Source organism: Biomphalaria glabrata, chromosome 17 (assembly GCF_947242115.1).
Source record: "Biomphalaria glabrata chromosome 17, xgBioGlab47.1, whole genome shotgun sequence".
NCBI classification, from domain to species: Eukaryota; Metazoa; Mollusca; class Gastropoda; family Planorbidae; genus Biomphalaria; species Biomphalaria glabrata.
Window position 1 is genome coordinate 20,005,832 of NC_074727.1, and position 24,364 is coordinate 20,030,195.

At 37.6% G+C, this 24,364-nt stretch overlaps 1 protein-coding gene across 2 annotated transcripts; it reads left to right on the forward strand.

Annotated features, from left to right (window-relative positions):
* The first annotated feature begins 1,022 nt into the window (after positions 1-1,022).
* LOC106063321 (uncharacterized) lies at positions 1,023-16,830 on the forward strand. 2 transcript variants are annotated; one of them, XM_056015334.1, is made up of 5 exons: positions 1,023-1,179; positions 7,477-7,554; positions 9,007-9,070; positions 14,811-14,938; positions 15,710-16,830. In XM_056015334.1, exons 2-5 carry the CDS (start codon positions 7,512-7,514, stop codon positions 15,784-15,786), a joined length of 312 nt encoding a protein of 103 aa, XP_055871309.1. In that variant the 5' UTR covers positions 1,023-1,179; positions 7,477-7,511; the 3' UTR covers positions 15,787-16,830. The 2 variants fall into 2 exon arrangements, with proteins under 2 accessions (XP_055871309.1, XP_013077107.2); XM_013221653.2 differs by lacking the exon at positions 1,023-1,179 and adding an exon at positions 3,837-3,986.
* The last annotated feature ends 7,534 nt before the right edge of the window (positions 16,831-24,364 follow it).

Consider the following 24,364-nt stretch of genomic DNA (forward strand, 5'->3'; position numbering starts at 1 on the left):
GCTATAAAGAAGTCCTCACTGCCATAGAGGAAAGTAACTGGCAGCAGATGGCCTCTGAGAGATACAGTTGGAGAGCTCTTACAAAAGCAGCGGAACAAACATTTGAGACTCAAAGAAAAGCCATTATTGAAGACAGGCGCAAAAGACGGAAAGAAAATTTAAATACACCGCCAGCAGACAACGGCTTTGACTGCACAAAATTCTGGAAAAATATGCAGGTCGAAATTGGGTTTGCGTAGTTATGTGAAACACTGCACTCAGTCGTATTCTTCGGTATCGAAGGCAATACCAATATTATCATTATACAAAAAATAGTCAATTCATTTGCAGTGATTACACACAAAAATTAATCTGATTGTCATGACTTTCTTTCAAATCCTAAGATATCGACCCCGTTGAAAACCACTGATCTAGACTAACAAAAATAAATATGTACCATTAAAAATATTTTTACCATTTGTTTTTGTTTAATTTTCACTAGGATTCGAACTCTAGATCCCTTGTTTCTGAAACTAAGTGCTTACATATAAAAAACATACTCAATCACTCTACCATCTTACCTGAAAAAAAAAAAAGTAGTTGATAAGTAGCCTACATCGGTGTCTGGAAATTTAGGTACAGGACAATTAGGCACTTTCCAGTGCCTAAATTTCCTACATTCGCCTACATCATCACACTCTCGTCACTAATTAACTAGGGAACTCTGTGGACTGCTAGACCCAGATAGCAATGTTCATTTGTAGACTCTACCCTCAGCTCTCTCCACAATCTGAACGTTATCCCCCCCCCCCAGAGCCTTTCCCTACATGACTTAGTTTTTAACATTCATGACTTACTGCAGTTAGTAAATAAATGATTCATGCATCCACTAACCAAAATAAAGTTGTTGATTTTTCAATTGAACCCATAGTGTGTGTGTGTGTGTGTGTGTGTGTTGATGCGCGCGTGTACATGTGTTTGTGTGTAATGAAACATAGTAATAGAACTTGAATGAGAAGGGGAAGGGGGGAGTTTGTTTTGGATCTTTCGAAATAGTTTTGGGGTCACGTGTAGCCATCACTGCCAACCATACAAGATCCCAGGTAACATCAGTGAACATCACTGCCTTAAACAGACGTGTGTGTGTGTTTGTGACCTGGCCTGCCGATCAGATACTCCTCTAGTTGTGCATATGACACGGTAAGTTGTTTTGTTGTTTTTTTAAGTCAAGAAACAAAATACTTCTAATAATAACAATAACAATAATTGTAACAGTATGCATGAAGACTTACACTTTGTTTAGGGATAATCATTGCAGCTTATAGGCGATGGTGTTACTAATTTTCAATCCTAATTCAATCCAAAGTTACCTTCATAGTTTAGCTTCGTCAAACTTACATATAAAATTTATTTTTTGAAAAAGACATTATCATATCAATATATATATATATATATATAAATATATAAATATATATATATATATATATATATAAATGTTCCTAGTACAACGAAGTAGATATGCAATTTTTAGCGGCCCCCGAAAGGGGAAAAGACGCTATTAGTTTTGTGCGAAATGTCTGTCCGTCTGTCCGTCTGTCTATCCGTCCCGTTTAGATCTCGTAAACTAGAAAAGATATTGAAAATCCGACATCACAATATTTTAGACCATTCAAAGTTCTGATGCAACGGCTACTTTTTTTTTTCCTGAAAGCGAAAAATCTCATTTTTAAAATCAGTTATGCAAGCAGTTTTTTTAAAGAGAAAAAGCTAATTAGTATGCATTATAAGTTAGACCTAATTTAAAACGAACAGTAATCTTATATATTTCATTTTCTTTTAAATTTTCGTGATTGGAGGTCCTTAATAAGAATAAAAGATTAAGCCATTTCAAAACAATTACATTATGTAAAGACCAGGAGAGGCTCGGTAAAGCGCTTAGCTTCCGAACCGAGGGTCCCGGGTTCGAATCCTGGTGAAGATTGGGATTTTTAATTTCGGGATCCTTGGACGCCTCTAGGTCTACCCAGCTCTAATGGGTACCTGACATTAGTTGGGGAAAAGTAAAGGCGGTTGGTCGTTGTACTGGCTACACGACACCCTCGTTAACCGTACGCCACAAAAACAGATGAACTTTACATCATCTGCCCTATAGACCACAAGGTCTGAAAGGGGAACCAATTAGGCCAGGTTCACATCTAACTTTGCATTCACTTGCACCTATCCTTTGATCTGCAGCACCATTTGGGCACTACACAAGTTCTGTCAACCTTCTTTCTCCATTCTTATCTCTCATTTGTCTTTGATATAATTTCATTTGGATGTTCTTTCTGAAAATATTGAAGCCTGTCTGGGTGGACCACTTCGGGGGCCGATTTTAAGTTTGTGTTTCCACACAAACTGTCTTTGTAACCTTGTTAAGTGTTGCTTTTTATTTTTATTTTATTACTGTAGTACATGACTGTGTCACACAACGCAATTATAATTTCATTTTTCGTTTTATTAATTTTAATAAAGCATTTAATTTTTAAATAAATTTTTGTTGTAGTAAAAGGATCAATTCTTTTGTCAATTTTAGTCATAGAAATGGAAATTTATTTTGATAACCTCAATGGAGCATAGAGGTAAAAATGATTGTCACAATTAGGATATGCATGGTCTTCTTAACTGGGCAGATCTTTAATATAGACACTACACACTCTGACTAACACGTCCCGCGGTTCTCGAGAGTAACAAAGACGGTCACTGTTCTCTTGCGTTACTTCGGGGGCAGAGTTTGACAATGTTTAGGCATGTGTGTAGAGACGGGGTCAAAGTGGTATTCGGACGTGCTGTACGTTGAGGTCATTCAATGTAGATACAATAGCTGGCTAGTTGGAATGCCGGGCAGTTTGAATGCCGGGCAGTTTAATTGCTGGGGCAGTTTAAATGCCGGGCAGTTTGAATGCCGGGCAGTTTAATTGCTGGGCAGTTTGAATGCCGGGCAGTTTAATTGCTGAGCAGTTTGAATTCTGGGCTGTTTAATTGCTGGGCAGTTTGAATGCCTGGCAGCTTAATTGCTGGGCTTTGGTAGTGGTATCTAGCAGTGAAAAACAAAGGGGTAAAAGAAGGGACAGGCCTGTCATTGAATGATATTTTATCCAAGGTGAAAGACAGAAAGGAATGGAGAAAGGCGGACGGTAGATGTTATGTGGTGCCCCAACGGTTCAACAGACTTAGGGATATGCGAAGGGTAAACAGATTTATATAAAAAGCAGGTCTGTTTTAGCCCATAAATAAAATATTCTTAATATAATTATTGAGTAAGAATAACATCCCAAGCGGCGAAAGTGCCTCATTCAAGAGATGTCCAGTCGTTCACCCCCCCCCTCTCAGCAATGAGCGGGGCCCTGGGAGAGTGCCTTATTTGGACGAAGACTATCTGTATGATAGACTGACAGTGACAAACCATTCTCTTTATCGCTGTAATCGCGGGGCTGTCTAAGGCGCGGGGCCTAGGTCGGTTGCCCCAATCGCCAACCCCCCCCCCTAATGCCACCTTCGCCTACATTGCCTCTTGTGTCTTTATTCAATTACTTTGTTTGGAGGGATTAACGTTTTAACCCTAGACACACGCACACACGATCACACACCAACCCCCTCTTCTTTTATGAGAAAAAAAAAAGTCCACTACACCACAAGTCCTGAATGTCACCATAACATTGACAGAGGTATAAATACTCCCCATTCTTTCCTTACTTAACAAACAGAACATTGTTTGTGAGAGCACAGTCACGTCCCCATAAAAAAAAAGTTTTCTATTAAGTTTTGAGACAAGAGTTAAGGATATAAAAAAAACAATATCTGAATTATTTGTGTGTGTGTGTGTTTTCAATCTCTAAAAAATGTAGCCCCACCTGCTTTATGTCGTCTGAATGGTTTTTGTTTTTGTTTGGTATTGATGATGATTCACTGAATGGGATTTAAAAGATTTAAAAAAAACATTTATTCAGACTTACATCGTATAGAAGGTACTTTGTTCACAATCTTTTTTCTTTCTTCCTGTGTATCATAAGCCAACTTTCTTCAATTAACTTAGCATACATATTTCATGTAATATAAGCCTACTTGGCATACCTATTTCATGTAATATAAGCCTACTCAACATACCTATTTCATGTAATATAAGCCTACTCAACATACCTATTTCATGTAATATAAGTGTGACAGGTGGGGAAATGTGATGTGTGTTTGGCGCGTTTAATTTCTAGGGGATGATTATTTTTAAAGCTATCACACCCCAACCTATCAGCATATGAATCGGGAGCAGACACGCAACGAGACAAGCAATGAAAGATAGATACAAAAGTTAAAATGACGAATATTTATTTACATAAATATTTACAGATAATAATAAAAAGGGGGAGGGTTTGCATCTATCTCTAGTGAATACCTGATTTGATCATCACTCTTGCACCTAATAAGAGAGTATGTTACTTTGTCCTCTGACTTAGCTGGTTGTCCTGTTGATGTCGCAGCTGGCTGTGTCCTGGCTTGAGGTTCTGCAGCTGGAGGTGGCGCTCTAGCGGATAGAGGGACGCCGGTGATATAGTTCTTGTGGAGTCTTAATCCCAAGCTCTAGAATCTGTAGTGGGCACAGTAGGGCGGGTGGCCGGCTACCGTGGGCACAAGGTTACTGCGGGCAGAGCTGATCTGCCTTGGGCAGCGTAGTTGACAGGATATGTCCAGTGAGTTGCAGAGGGTTGGCGTAGCTATGACGTCTCACACAGATCTGAATCTATAGGGACGTCGCACCTAATAGCTTGACAGGTGGGCTGTCGAATAGGCGGGCAATGCCGATAGCGCCAAGTGGTAGAGTTGAGTAGATCTCAGTAGGCAAGTGCTGTGCTGAATAGCACTAAGCACAAATGCAGGTAAATAGATCGTTGATCCAATAAATAAATAGGCAGACACCTGAGGGAGGCTGCGGATAAATAAAGACAAGTTAGGACATGTCTCTCATGCATCTTATCGATGCCCTCGACTGAGGTGCATTCGTCAGATTGGTAAAATTGCTTTAGAGCACAATGGGGAGATGATGACAAATGGGATTTGGAAAATAGATGGCTGATAGTAGCAATATAAAAAGGTACATAAAAGGGGAAAGTAATAATATAAAATGTACCTAGAAGGGTTTATGTTTTCTACTTACGCCAGTGAGAAATACACAATGCACTAATTAAATATAAATGAAATAAGGAAAATACACATGATAATATCCAATGGAAATAGCACAAAAGTAATTAAGATGGAACTTGTGATTAAGTTCGGCTTACCACCAGGTATTCCTCTAGGAGGGAGAATAAATGATATAGTCCAGACTCGATAGCTCAGCTCGAATGAGAAAGAGAGAGTCTTACTTGATTTAATTTACCTTATATACAGGCCTGGAAAGTGTGGGCGGAAACAGGAAATGTCCTAGGCTAAGGATTATCTTACACGTGGGTGAATTAGACTTGAGATGGGAGTCGCACATGGGTACGTCGAGAGGCACTTTGACTCGAGTAATCTCCTAGATCAAAGAGAGACGTAGGAGAAAGGGGGGGGGATTGACTTGCATTCCACACAAGGTGGTGTCCACTGCGGCTGTCAGACATCCTGCCGATGAGATCAAAGAGAACGTGTCTATCTTTGCCCCGGTCAAGGGCAGATAAATGACAGGACTGGCCTAGTTTTCTCCAATGTGGTCAACTAAGTTTAGCCTGGAGCGGAAAAGGTGGTGCGGGTGAAGAAATTGCGGTTAGGACGGGGAAATAATTGAAATAAAATAAATAAATAATGAAAAATAATTATTAATGCTGTGATAAATTTGAGTGACTCTGACATCGAGTTTTTGACTTGTCACAATAAGCCTACTCAACATACCTATTTCATGTAATATAAGCCTACGTAAGCATACCTATTTCATGTAATATAAGCCTACTTAAGCATACCTATTTCATGTAATATAAGCCTACTTAAGCATACCTATTTCATGTAATATAAGCCTACTTAAGCATACCTATTTCATGTAATATAAGCCTACTTAAGCATACCTATTTCATGTAATATAAGCCTACTTAAGCATACCTATTTCATGTAATATAAGCCTACTTAAGCATACCTATTTCATGTAATATAAGCCTACTTAAGCATACCTATTTAATGTAATATAAGCCTACTAAGCATACCTATTTCATGTAATATAAGCCTACTCAGCATACCTATTTTATGTAATATAAGCCTACTTAAGCATACCTTTTTCATGTAATATAAGCCTACTCATCATACCTATTTCTTGTAATATAAGCTTACTTAACATACCTATTTCATGTAATATAAGCCTACTTAACATACCTATTTCATGTAATATAAGCCTACTCATCATACCTATTTCATGTAATATAAGCCTACTCAGCATACCTATTTTATGTAATATAAGCCTACTTAAGCATACCTATTTCATGTAATATAAGCCTACTTAAGCATACCTATTTCATGTAATATAAGCCTACTTGGCATACCTATTTCATGTAATATAAGCCTACCTTCTTCGAGACAACTTACTTCATTAGCCCACTTCCTTCACTCGTAATAAGCCTTTTTCCTTGACATGAAATAAGCCTACTTTCTTCAAGTAAAAAAAAATCAAATTCTTTGTGTAACATAATCCTACATCCTTCTATTTCTACAATTGTATTAAGAAATAGTGCGCTATCATACAGAATAAATATTTATACAGAACATTGTATGTTACACGAGAATATCTCTGCACTTAATGTGCATACGCTGGCAGGACTATATTACATATAACTATGTTCTGCTGTAGGCAGGTGTGGACAGTATAGAAGCACTAATTACCATTCGACAGCTGCACTGGGTCGGACACTTAATCCGGCATGAGAGACGACTGCGATTTTCATTGGCGAGCTTAAAGGAGGAAGGCGTAACAGAGGTGCTTCCCGCCCCACCCCACGTTGGCGCTATAAAGATCTGACCTCCCTGGCATGAGGGAAAGTAGATGGCAGCAAATGGCCTCTGAAAGAGAAAGCTAGAGAGCTCTCATAAAAAGCTGCGGGACACAAATTTGAGACCCAAAGAAAAGCCCTTATTGAAGACATGCGCAGATGAAAAAAAAACAAAAAAACTTACATTGACCGACGTTGGACAACGGCTTTGTCTGCACAATGCACTAAAAAATATATAGGTCGCAACTAGTTTTGAGTAGTCATGTGTTCCACAGAACGATTCATTAATCTTCGAAGTTGAAGACATTGCCATTAGCAGACATTTATATAGTATGGATAACATTGATATTCTACCTCTGCTTCTTAAATATTTGTTCAAATGCTTAGAATATATGTGGTAATTAAATTTTACATAAAACAACACTTTGCAATCAGTTAATTTAAAGTCTTAAAAATCGCGAACATTCCAAAATATCTTAAAAATATGTTTTTTTTACGTTTATTCTCTACCCAGATAAAAACCCAGAAAACCCATCATTCTGAGAGAAAATGGCAGGCTTGAGCATCATAGGTCTATTTGTTTTCTTTGCTGGTAAGTACCACTACTAGTTGTACAAAATAAAAGCTCTTTCAGACCTTGCGATCTATGAGGCAGATGATGTAAAAGTCATCTGTTTCTGTGGCCCACTGTTAACGAGGGTATCATGTGGTTGGGACTAACCTACTTTACACTTCCCCAACTAATATCAGGTACCCTGTACCCATAAGAGTTTACTCAGGTGCTTCCTAAAAATAAAAAAAAATTAAAATCCCAGTCTTCACCGGCATTTAAACCCGGGACCCATCGGTTCTAAGCTAAGCACTTGACCACCCTGCCATCGCGTTCAACATTAGTGGTTGACTTGAACCGAGGCCATTCGTCATAGAAGGCCTAAACACTGGCCCGCGAGGTCACAACCTGTGGGCAGTTTAGAACGATAGCTCGTTGACACGTCGAAATATTCTCGGCAGTTTTAGAGAGAGGTCGGCTTTAGGTTCTGGAGAATTTATTTATGTTAGTGGCATTCGATTGTTTCCCTTCATTACGTATTCAACCTCTTGCTCAAATACGTTCATCAGCATCGATTGTTTTCTGCAATCTTGACCTTTGTCCTGTGTCAGCTGGTCACTTAAGAGTTACCTCTCTTTAGACTTGTCTTCACAAGGTATAGCGCTGAGTCGCCATTAACAATGGACATGTAGTCCGCATGCCAGACAAACGCCTTCCCAAATGACTTCTGTATTGGGAGTTGTGTTCAGGAAAGCGCTCCCAGGGAAGCCAATACAAGCGCTACAATGGCACTCTCAGGGCTCCTTCAAGGATTGCGATATCGACATTCACAGCTGGGAAGCACTAGCTCTCGATCGCTCCTCATGGCGTGAAGCTGTAAGTCTCGGAGTCTCAAGATTTGAAGCAAGAAGAGTGGCCAGGGTGAAAGAGCGCCGAACCAACAAAAGGCTGAGAGAAGAAGAAAGCCTATCTGCAACTGACCTAGCCTACCCATGCCACGTATGCGGCTGGCTTTTTAAAGCGAGGATTGGACTTTACAGTCATCTTCGAGTCCATAGGAAATAAGAAATGTCATCATCTTCGACAACAAAGGAGGAGCTCTATACTAGTATTTCTACTTTTAAAACACGTTATTCCCCTTTAGTGTTTTGTTGAATATTGATGATCTTATTTACCAATTTTGAACAAATTAGAAATTGAAAATTAATATTAGATCTGTATTTGACAAAGAATTTTTTTTATACTGGACTAATGAAATAATTGTTTTCTCTAAGTAACACTTTAAACCCCAGTTAGGACCATCATTTGTATTTGCATGTGATAAGTCTTATATTAAACAAAAAGTAAGAAATTCAAAGAAGTTTCTCCATTGGTTTTCAGAATACAAAACAAAGAATATTATTTCTACGCCATGAATTTTGCCTGTTTTTACTCGTATTTTCATTAGTTCATCCCCAGAGTTCATTAGTTGTATCTTTTTTACTTTATTGACAGTTGCCCTACAGAGTGTATGCTACGCTGATTGCCCAAGCTGTGACTCAGGAGGGACCTCTTGCAGGTTTTATTTCATATTGTCTTGTACTTATGGGAAAACTATAAAAAAAAAAGTGGGGGGGAGCTGTTGTGAACTCCTGACATGGTTTGGACATGGACACATACATTGACGTACTTCTTTCAAGAATTCAAAAGACGCCAGGGATCAACTAATGACAGAAATATACATTTAATAAAACAATCATAAACTGTCGTTGTAGATAACGGCATCAAATATTAAAGTATTAAACATACACAACTATGAAACTGACTTTTATAGTACTTATACGCTTAGACTTAAAACTCAGGCCTCTGTCGATAACAACAACCTCTCAAGGGATGTCACTCTACTAAAACTAATAGACCAATGAAATGATAATAAATAAACATAGAAATCGTTATATCTTACAACCAAGATTCTATTACAAACTTTATACAAATACAATCATGACAGCACTGGCGGATCCAGGAGGTAAATTCTCCTACTCGGCGGACGAATTTTAGTATAGAATTCACACAATTTATATACGAATTTATTACTTATGCTAATAATATATACTAATTATTTATATTTCAACCTATTTTTAGATTATTTCGCCCCCTTTTCCAGTATATGGGCCGATTTGGTAGGGTCGGGAGCGGGCGATGGCATCAATCCGCCCCCCCCCCCCCCCAACCATAAACTTTCGAGTGGGGGGGCGGTCCTATTTATTTGTAGAAATCACAGCTTGCTAACAGAATCAATTAAATATCTATATGATTAAAACTTGTTATGGGTATTTTAACCGGTCTTTATATTATGTCGTTCACTTGATGGCCGATTGGAAGGGGAGGAGCGAATACCTCTACTGCCCTTCCCATCTAAACCCTTTAGTGTGGGGGGGGGGGGGAGGGGGCGGTCCTACTTTTATGGAGAAAACATAGTATGTGAACAAAATTAGTCGAACATCTATATAATATAAACAGGTGGAAGTGCTATACATGCAATCACCTTCCCCCCATCGGACAAACCAATACTTTTTCTTTTTGTATTATAGTAAGAAATTACAAAATTTAAAAAATCTGTCACTAATATAATTTATATATGCTATAAATTAATCTCTTATATCGAGTCGCCCAACCCCTATTCTTGAATGCAAAATGCAATCATTAGCAGAAATTATAAAAAGAGCGAGGATTAATCGTTTTCATTTTACTGCCCTTCCCCTTTCCAGACAGAGTTTGTGTAATTTCACATGAATTTATCATAACTATTTTAAAAAAGACTTTGCTTTGGAAATGTTATAATTGAAACGAAATTTTTCAATATAACAGTCACGGTTGAGATGAGTTCAAAAGCCAGATAATCTTTTCCTAGTCGACTTTTTCCAACCTTTACTCTATCTCATATTTTTCTAGTTAAATAAATTTAGGACTATAACTCAAAATTTATGCCTGAATTTTATTGAATCGAATTTTTTTTTTCGGCGGCGATCCTCAAAGCCTTAATGTAAATATGTGGGGTATCTTATCTTTTTAAAGGACAAATCGGTTGTATTTGCAATGTATTAAGGGACTATAAATTCATATTAGAATATTTTTCCACATTATTCAAAAGGTCCTTTATAATAGAATGAATAATGAGCTGTAGGTCAGGAGAATGCGTTTCTGCAGTGAAGAATGCCAGAAAACGCTTATAGCGTCGAGGCTTCGCCCCGAACCTCACTGATGAATAATAAGCTGTAGATTTCATGAGAATGCGTTTCTGCAGTGAAGAATGTAAGAAAACGCTTTTGGAGTCGGGGCTTCGCCCCGGACCCAACTGGTAAATAGTGAGCTGTAGACATTCCTCGTCCCATATGCTAGGACAAATTTGTACAAACACTCCTTCTTCCCTAGTGCTATTAGAGCATGGAATGGGTTGCTTGAGCTAGCCAGGAAAACCAGTGACTTGGCTGAATTTAAGTCATTGGTTAACATGCATGAATTTAAGTCATTGGTTAACATGCATGACTAAATGCATGACGCGTAGGACGTAATCATCTTCTTTTTTGAAGTAACGTCTGTATCATATAAGAAGATAAGATAAGATATCAGGAGAATGCGTTTCAGCCGTGAAAAATGCAAGAAAACGCTTTTGGCGTCGGGGCTTAGCCCCGAACCCCACTGATAAATAATGAGCTGTATATATCAGGAGAATGCGTTTCAGACGTGAAAAATGCAAGAAAACGCTTTTGGCGTCGGGGCGAACTGATAAATGATGAGCTGTAGATGTCAGGAGAATGCGTTTCAGCCGTGAAAAATGCAAGAAAACGCTTTTGGCGTCAGGGCTTCGCCCTGAACCCCACTGAGGGAACTTAACAAGGCCTCAACATGACTGTTTTTTTTTCTGTTTTTTTTCGCCGAAGATTGAGAAAGTCTTATTTTATTCTCATATATCGAATATATATATATATATATATATATATATATATATATATATATATATATATATATATATATATATATATATATATATATATATGCTGTACGCACGTTTATGCATAGGGTTAGGATTTACTGGGCGTTAGGGTTAGGGTTTGGAAAAAAATCGCCCCCCCCCCCCACTCCAAAGTTCTGGATCCGCCAGTGCATGACAGGAAGGCTGTTAGGTGCAATACATAGATAAAGATTACATGTAGATTTAGGAACGGTAATTCAAGATCTCGTTTAAGTATCAAAATACAAGTTTGATGGGGGGTTTATTTCTTTTTGTTGTAACATGCTGGTCTTTACCCACCGACTGGCGACTACTGACTACCATGGCTAATGATCCCAATTGTCCCTTAAAAGGAAGCATAAACATGATGTCATAAACTATTTCCGATATGTTAATGTTATAAGGATAAAAAAAAAACATATGACTATATCCACACCAATGAAATTTATTACTTTTAGCAATTTAAAAAGTTAACTAAGACATTAAAATATAACTTTTAGAAAGTCAGACATTAAAAATATAACTTTTTAGAAAGTCAGACATTAAAAATATAACTTTTAGAAAGTAAGACATTAAAAATATAACTTTTAGAAAGTCAGACATTAAAAATATAACTTTTAGGGGGAAAAAAAGACTTTCTTCTTTTTTTTCTTCCAAGTTGTCCTAAGAGTTGAGTCTAAGCCTCTTGGAGCCCTGGGCCCACAGAAGCTCGTTTCAATATCATCTCTGCCTGTGATCCCGTCTGGGGCATAGGCCACCAACCAGCTTCCACCAGGCGTTTCAGTTCTTGGCTAGTCTCTCCAAGTTCTCCAACTGTCCTGACGTCTTGCCTATCGGCTTGGCATCTGCTGTCTGATTGAAACAAACTTCTGTCTGGGAAAGATCCAAGCTGATGTGAATGTCTGCCCCCCCCCATTACTGATGGCTCACTTCCCAAGACTCGGCTTAGAAGTGAGGCAAAAGGCCGAGCACACCGGGAACCACCCTGCTTTATTCCTTCCTCTTTACCACATCAGCCGTGCAGGTGTCCGCCATAAAAACGGACCCTCGAGGAACTGTGTGTCGATAGTGACATGTTTACAAATATTACTTAAGAGAAAGTTAAATAGGACATTAAGAATGTTAAATAGGACATTAAGAATGTTAAATAGGACATTAAGAATGTAACTTTTAGAAAAGAAAATGGGATGAGAAAAATCTTTTGAATTATAAAACATGAGCATTGCTTGGTACCTCAAAGTGTTATTTGTATATAGTCACTAAGCCCACAATTATCCAAATATGAATTTAATTTTTAGGGGATCGTGTAAATGAAAAAAAAAAAACTGGTCGGGCAAAAGGTTTTCATCAGATCTCTAAAACCTTGACATTTTGTTTCGTTTTTATTTTATTTTGCGCTTCGACAGTTTTTTACTTCTCTGAACGAGAAACTGACCAAGCGAAGAAATCTGTGGATAATGTTTGCGCTTGTCTACGTTGCATTATATATTTCTTTTGTACACCTTTTTGTTGTGTAAATAGGAATGTGAAAAACGATGAACCGAAGCAGTGGTTCCCAAACTGTGTTTTTTACGGAACAATACTGCTCCGTGAGGCCTGACTTGGTATTCCACGAACTAATGGAATAATTAAGTAGTAGGTCTAAACATGAATTAATCTCTAAGTAAATGGGTTTGAGTTTTGAGTTTAGGCACATCGGCACAATTTAGGCCATGTCGTGCACGTAATCCTTTAAGGATCACTCTCCCTTTACATAACAAGGGCTAAATTCTATACAGTTAAATCATTAAAAACAAGGTCTATTCACAGTTTAAATAGTAAAGGTAATAAAAATTTAATAATTTGGTAAAAATCTTATGTAAATATTATATGTTCACAATTCATAAATCAGATCTTCGTAGACAACCCCACCTCCCGGACAAAGCCCAGTACCTCCCCAGGGTCGACATTGTCGAATAGTGTTTTTAAGTTGTGTGCTCGAAAAAAAAGTTCTCCCTGACATCCTGGTATCTGGAGCAATCAATGAGGATATGTTCCACGGTGAGGCGAGAGTCACAGTACTCACAAAGTGGAGGCTCCTCTCTCCTCTCTCTTCAGCACAAAATACACACAAAAAATGTAATTAGTTTTTCTTGGTAACAAATATATTAAACATCCCTATTAACTTTGAACTGATCTTGATTTTGACTCTAAATTGAAACAAAGTTATAAAGATTAACCGTTAAATGAGTTTCTGTGCAACTTTAAAGGGTATCACAAGATCTGGATACTCCTTGTTTCATCCTTATCTATCTATATATTTCTGATAAGTTTATACTTGAAAGAAAAATGCTAATGTTTAATTTAGAATATGGTTTCATTATTATTTTTTAATTAAACAAATAGAAAAAAAGTCCAACCTAAAAAAAGTAAGCAAAGTGTTCCGCTCAATGTACGAAGTGTTCCGTTGTGAGAAAGGTTTGGGAACCACTGAACTAAAGACTTGTGTATTCTGGAATGTTTGAACAAAAATTTTGTAGAAATTCTACGAGGCACAGGTTGTGCAAAGGCTTTGAAAAGCAAGGTGAAGGTGAAATGTTAGCAACAGATGACCTAGTTTTAATTGAAAACGCAAACAATTCTTCAGGATGAGATCGTACTGTGTTGAACCTTTTCAATCAGGTTACAGTTTTGGGGACGAACACACCCGAGCGCAGCAGCTTGACTTCAGTTTAACTTTCGAATTTTCTGACCTTATAGGCACTTACAACGCAATCGTTCATATACAGAGACACTGTCACGATTATCTTTTTAGTTTTAATATAATGTAGCAGTCTATACATAACGTAGCAGTCTATGCATAATGTAGCAGTCTATGCATAATGTAGCAGTCTATGCAAATTCATCTTTGTTTAACGCTTACTTCTATGCTTGGATTTTTGCGATCGAATGTTCGACCACTTCTACTCATTCTGAAGTCATCAAGTGTTGCACATGAGCTCATTCTCGGTGACAACACACGAAAAAATAACAAAATCAACCCGTTAATTAATCAATTAAGTAAAAAAAAGTAAAGTTCCCCTTTCAGACCTTTCAATCAATAGGTCAGATGAAGTCAATGCCGTCTGTTTCCTTGGCTTGCGGTTAACGAGCAGGGTGTCATGTGACCAGCACAACGACCAACCTCCTTGACATTCCTCAACTAGAGTCAGCTACCCATTAGAGTTGGGTGGAATCAGGGGCGCCCTAAAAATCCCGAAATTGAAAATCCCAGTCTTCACCGAGTTTTGAAAAGAAAATATATGTAAAAATGTGTTTCTTGTTACAGTGCTATGAGAGCCTATGTTACTTGTCTAGCGACTAAAACAACCAGTGCCGGCTGTAACGTTATAGAAGCCACAGCTGCCTCAGCGCTCAAGGTATCAGTGGAAGCCACAATAAAAGTAGGATGCACAGGTAATATTTCTGTTATCCACTTCCTTGTCTTAATTTTTTTTTTCATAAAATGCCGATCACCTCCATACCCCGTGGGCCCCCTTTGAATTCGGGCTTGGACTAGAACGTAATAATCTTCATTTCTGACAAACATATTTCAAACTTAAACGCCAGTGTGGGGTGGGTTGATTTCCAAGTGTTAAAAAAGACAGTAACAACGAATTCGAAAATAAATTGAACCTGTCCCCGCTGTACAGTAACAACAAATTCGAAAATAAATTGAACCTGTCCTCGCTGTACAGTAACAACGAGTTCTAAAATAAATTGAACCTGTCCCCGCTGTACAGTAACAACGAATTCGAAAATAAATTGAACCTGTCCCCGCTGTACAGTAACAACAAATTCAAAAATAAATTGAACCTGTCCCCGCTGTACAGTAACAACAAATTTAAAAATAAATTGAACCTGTCCCCGCTGTACAATAAGAGGTGACTTCAAAATAAATTGAACCTGTCCCCGCTGTACAGTAACGCTGACACTCTGCTATTTTCGTATAATGTTACAACACAAAGTGCATAAAGAATGAACCATCGATAGATTTTACTGGGTAATTATATTTTGGGATGGGAGTAATCGAAAGGGTGACACTATTAGCCATTTGGGTGACACCACACTTAGCTACTCCTCTGCTGTAAGGTATATGTGTGATTTCATTTCGTACATCACTTGATTATTAACATGTTGTAATCAAATATTAAATTATTTTAGTTCATTTTATTTTATGACCTCCAGGCTGTGGGCTGGTCTCTTCAGTTGCTCTTGTGCTGATGCTCAACGCCGCTGTCTACTTTGGACGAAAGCTTGTTTGACTGACATGACATAATGTTGTTTTAGTTTTTGTTGCCTTTTATAAAGTCTTTTTTTTTGTTTGTTTTAAACATATTTTTTTTTTCATCTTTACAGAAGATATATATATATATATAACTTTGTAGTGACCGCTCACTTCGATGTTGCAATGTGGTTAAACCTCAAAGTCTAACGTTGAACCACTGAAAACCTACACATTATATTTATGTTAATCAATATTAATTAAGCACTCTCGCGCTGACATGTAAGAACAGCAATCTGCTCTTTGTTTACACTTGATTTTATGTTTCATATGCAATAAATTCAATCAGACTGAAAAAAAGAAGAAAACGCGATATGAAGAAATGTGGTGGAAGAATACCTTAATTTTAAAAAAATAAAAGAAGAAGATTGGGAAAAGGTTTTGAAGTAACTCAACAATGTCAAGGACGTCATAAATCACTTCTGCCAACTCAACACTAAACGTTGATAACTTTTATAATAAACTATTACTTTGAGCTAAAAGCAAATGGACACACCAAAAATCTTTTTTTTTTCTTTTTCATGACAGCATGTATCAATTCAAATATGTTTAATGTTACCACCTCTCGACCTTTTTTTTTTCTTACTTTTCCAATTTTATATACAAAAATCATAAAGATTAGCTTTGTAAGCCTACCGGGTTCTAGTTGTTAATTTTTCCATGTAGATTTTAATAACTTGTTTTTTACATATTATTTTATGTGTTTGTGATATACCAGCAATCTATTGATTCCTTAGTAGCCTTTGGCACATTTTTATTAAACACGTGACATGACGTGCACCTGATGTGAAACATCTCAAATTAATGAATCGCTTTGTATTTATGGACAGTGTTTGGACATAGCGTATGACCTTTCTCCTTAAAAACGGTGGTGTAAAAATCTGAAGGGAAACAGTAACATGTCACAGTGACGTTAAGAATATTTTGCTTGTATATGTTCTTATTCAATTTATTTATGGAAGTAAAGGTCTTTCTTCTGATTAACCTGCTTGATTAAAATGAATAAATTGGTCGCTTTATTAAACTGTTTTGTGTTGTTTGTTTGTTTTTTTTTCTTAATTTTTCTACCAACTATCTTTTTTTTTCTTAATTTTTCTACCAACTATCTTTTTTTTTCTTAATTTTTCTACCAACTATCTTTTTTTTTCTTAATTTTTCTACCAACTATCTTTTTTTTTCAATTTTTGAATTGCTTTTGAATAGCGCATCTCTAATGTAATGGAAGAAAAAAAAACACCCTGTTACCGAAAAAGAATCCTGTCTACGCCCATGGCACGGTACATTTAACCGGTCGATGGTGTGCCCCAGGGATATGCCCACCCCAAGCTAAACATTACTACCCGCAGATTTACTGTTGGAAGAATTGTCTGATTAAAAGTCTTTTTTTTTTGGTGAGTGGCCCATTGTATCTGCAGTGTAGAGAAAAAGAGAAATATTCGAAAATGAGATAGAAGAGAGAAATATTCGAAATAGAGATAGAAGAGAGAAATAGTCAAAAGAGAGAAATAGTTGAAAGAGAGATAGAAGAGAGAAATAGTCGAAAGAGATATAGAAAAGAGAAATAGTCGAAAGAGAGAAATAGTCGAAAGAGAGATAGAAGAGAGAAATAGTTGAAAGAAAGATAGAAGAGAGTAGTCGAAAGAGCGAGAAAAAAAGAGAGAGACAAAGAAATGAAAGAGAAAAAGAGAGGTCACGTTTGCAGCAGCACTGGGTTAAAACAATACTTTGTTTGTAATATATTTATGTGTGAAGATTTCTTTAATAATTGTTTCGAAGTTTTTCTAATTTCTAACCGCCGTTTTGAAAAGAATTTTCAATCCCACCCACACGAAACAAAAGAAACAACTACTTTTTTTAAAAGGAATTAAGCGGAGCACAGCGTAATCCAGTGTTTAAAGAGAGAGAGAGAGAAAAAAAGAAGTGAGCGGTACAGCTCTTGGTTTCTAAACTGGAGGTCCCGGGTTCGAATCCTGGTGAAGACTGGGATTTTTAATTTTGGGATCCTTGGGTGCCTCTGAGTCAACCCAGCTCTAATGGGTAACTGACATTAGTCGGGGAAAAGTAAAGTCGGTTGGTCGTTGTGCTGGCCACATGACATTCTTATTTCTTTTACCAGACAATACAAGAATCAATTTTTAAAAAAAAATCAACCAATTAGTTATTAAACTATCGGTAATTCATTTTTTTGTTTGGTATCTCGAACAAGGGAAAGAAATTGTACTGGCCTGAAGTGGTTTCTTAGCTGAATTAGTCCTCTTTATATGTCACCTCTTTAAAGTAAGTTTGAAACAAACAATATATAACCATACGATCTTCTAATTTCTATATTCGTCTCAATGGCAGAGTGGTTAGTGTGTCAGCTGGAGAAGACACGAGTTCGAATTCAGGTCGTTCCTCTTTTTTTTTTTAATATATAAATTCTTTTAAAAAGGGTTACGGTAAAATTCACCCAAATATCCCCTTCGTATGTCAATTGTCAGTAACCTAGACTTAGACATAGAGCTGACAAAAAGGATAGGAAAAGCTACCACAGCATTGACAAAACTCTCCAAGCGCGTCTTGGAAAATGGTAAATTGACCACAGCGACCAAAATCCTTGTCTACAACGCCTGTGTTGTGAGCACTCTCCTTTATGGCAGTGAAAGCTGGTCAACATACATGTACCAAGAGCACAGATTGAATAGTTTCCACTTGCGCTGCCTGAGAAGCATAATGGGCATCTCTTGGAGGGACCATGTTGTGGCGAGGTTTTAATAGTTTAAAATGATTTTTGGTTCGTTACTCTAGGGGAAGTAATTTTGAGTTTCCCCGCTCACATAAGTAAATATTGAACAGGCACACTACGAGCAACACTTAGAACAAATGAATTGACTATATGTTGAATAAAAAAAAAATATAAATTTATTTAACAACAACAATATCACTACTAGAAGGGGCGGACTGGCTATATGGGCATTTGGGCAAATGCCAGGTGGGCCGGTACCCATGTGGGCCGGTAGGGCCACCGAAATGGCCTGATCGAAGCCACTACGGCACATATCAAATTGTCAAAGGTATTATAATATTTTTATTATGTTATTATTATTATTTGTATAAAAGGCCATCTGAGCGTCGTGTTTAAACAAAAAAAACTTTCACAGACATTACAGTGTAATACTATTTTAATCGAACACATTTTCCGAAAATAAAATGTAGAATGTAGACAGTGCTACTAGTAGGCTTCATCTTTTTAGGGCCTACATAATTGCTGATTTAAAAAGACACTATATAGCTTATTAAGATATAGAGTTCACTGTATGCATGCATATCGATACATTATCAAACTTAATTATTTTTAAGGACCGATACACCTAGAAATAGATGCCCATCACATGATAGAGAATTTGTGGGCTGAATTTTATAGAAATGCCCGGGCCGATTTTGACACTCAGTCCGCCGCTGACTACTAGCTTGGGTAGTGAGTCAACAATGGTTCAGGTGGATTAATGTCATCATTGATTGCATATGAAGGATATAAGTGTTTCTATTTTGTGTTCTTAACTTTCTTTGCTGGGCTTATCTGGTAGATGCGGGAAGGACTCGGAGCTGAATCTTCTTGTAGATGGATGAGGCTTGAGTCGAAAAGGAGTATGTCTATAGCGAAAGGTGGGAAGGGTATTCTCAGGACCGTAGGTAGTGGGCAGTGGATATTGGGCAGAGGACAGCTGGAGCCTGGACTGGGCAGTTTAAGCTGGGCAGTAGGCGCTGAACACTGGGCAAGTATCTGGGCACTGGACCGTAGACAATTGATAGTGGGCACTGGGCTTTAGGGCCGTTTGTAGTGGGCACTACTGAGATTCCTTCTCGCTGACAGAAAGGGAGGGTGAGTTCGGACGTTGTAGGCTCAGGTTTGGTGACGCTGCAGCGCCAGTCGAAGCTGATGATCTAACAGATGTAGACAGTGCAGATCTTGTGGTGAAAAGACTGCGAGTCTAGTGTGCGTAATATTGCACCACCAATAACAACCAGGCTGAAAAGAAAGAAGCACTTAGAAACTTCCTTATGGCAATAGGTAGGAGCTCTCGTATGCCATGCAATCAATCAGATTGTGCATGTGAGGCATAGAGCTCATTCCGTTCAATGAATACATTTAACAAATAAAACAGGGGAAATAACTACATTAAGCAATACGTGAGGCTATAAGTGAAATAAGCCATGATGTTATGATCATACCAGTAAACAAAAGGTTTAAACTTCGAACTTCAATATTATATAAAGCAAAACAAAATAAGGTAGATAACCCAAGCAAAATGTTTAAGAGTGAACAAAAATATATGGTAATAAACCAACAGAAAAGAAGAGAGTTGCATACATCTCTAGTGGGCAACGTTGTATAAATCATTTATGATTAAATGGGTAAATATGCAGATATAAAGGGGAAGGGGATAACATGATCATAGTTTAAATATTATTCACAACATAGCGGGATTGAATAGAAGTAAAATTATAAAGACCGTCTCAAGATTAATCCAAAACCAGTGGCTGATTTGGGTGCATCCATTGCCTTTCGAGACAAAAGGAGCCATATATGTCCCCCTCCCCACACCCATTTCTAACTGGTCCATAGAAGTGATAGAACCCTAGCCTATTGAGGAAGCCTTAAGCATGAAATAGTGCTAGAAATACAATTGTTAAAAATAGTTCTAATCGCAAAGATTTATTGTTGTTGGTCTAGAATAGTCTAGATCTATTATAAATTTAATTATATGATTGATCCATGACTAGCCTAATAGATGCAATTACACTTCGTATAAACCTTGTTGTTGTTGTTGTTTTTGAAGTATTTTTTTTATTTTCTTGTAGAGTATTATAAAACTAAACTTAAAGTAAATCTGTTGCCGATAGCTAGAGAAAAAACTATAGGCCCTATAGCCTACGCTTTTTATTTGTGTAGTGTCAAAACAGCGCATGCGCACAAAAATAAAACTGACTGCAATCTAAGTGTAGTTATGTCAAATAGAAAAACAAGCGTAGTAGACCACTACTATGAACTTTGAAAATAAGTTGGTTACGGTCTACTAAATCAACATACAGTAGTACTTGAGTATATAGACTTCCCCTCAACCCCCCCCCCCCTCCCACCCAGGTCATCAGCTCGGTTCTTCACTTCAGCGTTGAATTGCACGATCTTAAAGGTATAGGCCTATAAACCAGGGGCGGATTAGCGTATATGGGCATAAGGGCTAATACCAGATGGGTCGGCATTAATGGACCAGTGAGACATTGGCGAATGGGCGCTTTAAAAGATAATAAAGCCAGTAGAAGATTTTATTATTTCTTTTAAAAGAGGTCCACAGATTGTCGTGACTGGGTCTCGTCTTAACTTTCATTTAAGATTATTAGAATTTTTTTTATAACAGTTCAATACTAGCCAAACAGATTTTTCAGGAAACATGAAAAGGATCAAGATGTCTGTGTGTAGTCGCTCAATGAACTCTTTATGTTGTGTCTGTTCTATTTATGTGAATGTTTCTGTTGTTTTGTTTTTATATGTAAAAAAAAGTCATTGTAATCACAACACATTTCCATAAGGATCAATAAAGCAGTCTTAGTCTTAGTCTTAGTCTTAGTCTTAGTAATGATAGAATTGTCTGTCTACCAGCCTACCAAGTACCTGCATGAAAACACAAGGTGTAAGGAGTATGGAGTGCAGTGCATGGTACTGCAAGGTGCACAGCTTTGTAACTCTATTAAAATGAATTACCTTGTACAATTACATACAGAATTCTACATGTGTTACAGAGCTTAGTAAGCCTGTTATTAATGAATTGCATTGTACAATTATATACAGAATTATGCATGTTTCGCCATTAGTATATGAGTTCAGTTTTTGTTTTGTTTTTATGCATTATGAAATTTTACATATGTGTACAGGTAAGAATGAATGCTTAAATAACACAAGAATTGTGTGGCCCATATCGCCTATAATGCTAGTGTTGATTTCGACAGCCAGTCCGCCCCTGGTACAAACACCAAGTCAAAGCAAACAGAATGCTTCTATGTTAGCTACTTAAAATAGTACGAAGGTCTGCAATGGCGGTACATCGGAAATAAAAATATACCAGTATATTATATCCTACAAAAGCAGTTGATGGACAGTATCCACGTGACTAACGACTTCCAGGCTATCAGTAGATTGTAGACAACAAAAGATGTTCACTTCATAGATAGTCGAGCCAAAGCATAAACTTAGTGTTCACCTCATAGATAGTGGAGCCAAAGCATAAACTTAGTGTTCACCTCATAGATAGTGGAGCCAAAGCATAAACTTAGTGTTCACCTCATAGATAGTGGAGCCAAAGCATAAACTTAGGAACTATTAGCTCGTCGGGTCAAAGGTCAATCTGCTTAGCGCCGAGCTGTTAGAGCAGTGTTTCTCAAACTGTGTGCCGCGGCACATTAGTGTGCCACCGAAGATTTGCAGGTGTGCCGCGGGAGTTTTTAGAACGCCACACGTGCAACGTTACACAGGTCTGCCTACTATTAAATTTGTATTTTACGTTGCGATGACATCTCCAATGACCAGTAGTAGTAGTGGATCGCTCCATTATGACGGAAAGGGGTGTTAGCTATTCAGGTTATGAAATAGTCCACTATACATATATTATTATAATGAATAAAATGTTGGCCGCCTTAGCAGACGCACAGCAGTTCTCGAATTGGTAACGATAATAATAACCGATGTGTTTCATGTAAATTGGTTAGGTGTATGCTAATAATAACAAATTAATAATAAGCCTTATTCATTGTTATCCATGGAGAAATACGTTAGCAAGAATGAAACTGCGAAAGCGTTAAATGAAAAGCAAGGAACCAAACGAAGGTACAAAGATTACACAAGATATGGATGGTTTCATATCTTCTGAACCATTGCCATTCTGTCTGATCTGCAATGCAACTCTGTCGAATGAGACGCTTGTTTCAAGCAAATTGAAGAGACACTTGAAAACAAAACATCCAGAGCTGTAAAAGCGCAACCGAAGAAATACTTTTGAAAACATCAGGGCTCAACAAAATAAACAAGCTAAGACACTTACGAACTACCTAAAGCTGCCAGAAAAGGGATTGATTGCAAGTTATAAGGTTGCTCAGTTATTAGCCAAACACAAGAAAGCACACACAGAGGCTGAATCAGTCATTGCACCAGTTTTAGCAATAGTTGTTGAAACTATCCTTGGACCCGATGCCGCCGAAAAAGTTAAAAAAGTTCCTTTGTCAAATGATACTATCTCGAGCAGAATCGAAGACTTATCGTCAGATTTACAAGATCAAATCTGCGAACACTTCGACGGGACTGACGATGACGTGTTTCTGCTGTGGACTCTTCAAGTTGATGAATCCACAGACTTTAGTGGCAAAGCCCAGCTGCTAGCCTATATTCGATTCATAAAGGATGAAAAATGTTTCAACGAATTCTTATTTTGAAAAGACTTACCAACTACGACCAAAGGCGAAGATATTTTCAAAGTGGTGAACGAAAATGTTTTGCTATTCAAACTACAGTGGAAAAACTGTGTCAGCGTTTGCACCGATGGCTGTCCTTCCATGCAGGGAAATAGAAAGGGATTCTTCACTCGTGTGCGTCAAGAAAATCCAAATGTATTAGTTGTTCACTGCATGATCCACAGAGAAGCTCTTTACCGAAAGATTTGATGTCTGCTCTGGATCAAGTGATTCAAGTTGTAAACTTAATCAAATCTCGACCGCTTGCATCCCGACTTATCTCTCTGTTCTGTGAACCAATGGATTCAGACTAGAAATGTCTCCTGTATCACACCAACGTTCGTTGGCTCTCCAAGATGAAAACTGTAAAAGCGCGCCGTCCAACTCAAGGCTGAGCTGATTTCATTCTTGGAGGCTGAAAAAAAAAAAGACTTTGGGTTTTCTATTCATGACGAGATCTGGTGGTTAATGTGACGTTTCTCTCTGATTTATTTGACAAATTAAATTCAAGGACCATCGGAAACCATCATCACTGCATCCTCAAACTGAATCATTTGGTGAAAAATTGTCTTTGTGGCAAAGTAAGATCTCGAAAGGAGTTTTCGACTGCTTTCCTACTTACAATGAATGTGCTTCAACTAAAGAAATCACCCCCGAAATTCTGGACACTTTGACACACTTGCAGTCAGCATTGTGGCATTAATTTTCAACAGTTGGAAGTAATGAACATGGATGGGTCAGTTATCCATTTGGAAACAAATTTGACAACAGAAGAAGCAGAGAAGCTCATTGATTTAAAGAAACAATGCCGTTCTTAAGTCAAGATTTGCCGAGAAAAGCCTGGATGTGTTTTAGATTTCAATCAACAAGTTATATCCTGCAAATCAGTTTAAAAGCAATCAAAATAATTCTTCCATTTGCATCTTCATGGTTTTGTGAGTTTGGATTTTGAGCACTGACTGAAATCAAGTCTAAGAAAAGAGAGAGACTTCTTACAATAGACGATGAAATGTGAGTTTGTTTGTCGACTCTGGAGCCTCGATTAGATCACATTTGCTCTCAAAAACAGGCACACC

Bases quoted from the DNA above. Each gene is read 5' to 3' on its own strand.
- LOC106063321 (XM_056015334.1), top strand. From the start codon at position 7,512: ATGGCAGGCTTGAGCATCATAGGTCTATTTGTTTTCTTTGCTG. The intron at 7,555-9,006 runs GTAAGTACCACT...CTTTATTGACAG, and splicing joins TCTATTTGTTTTCTTTGCTG to TTGCCCTACAGAGTGTATGC. The intron at 14,939-15,709 runs GTAATATTTCTG...TATGACCTCCAG, and splicing joins AATAAAAGTAGGATGCACAG to GCTGTGGGCTGGTCTCTTCA.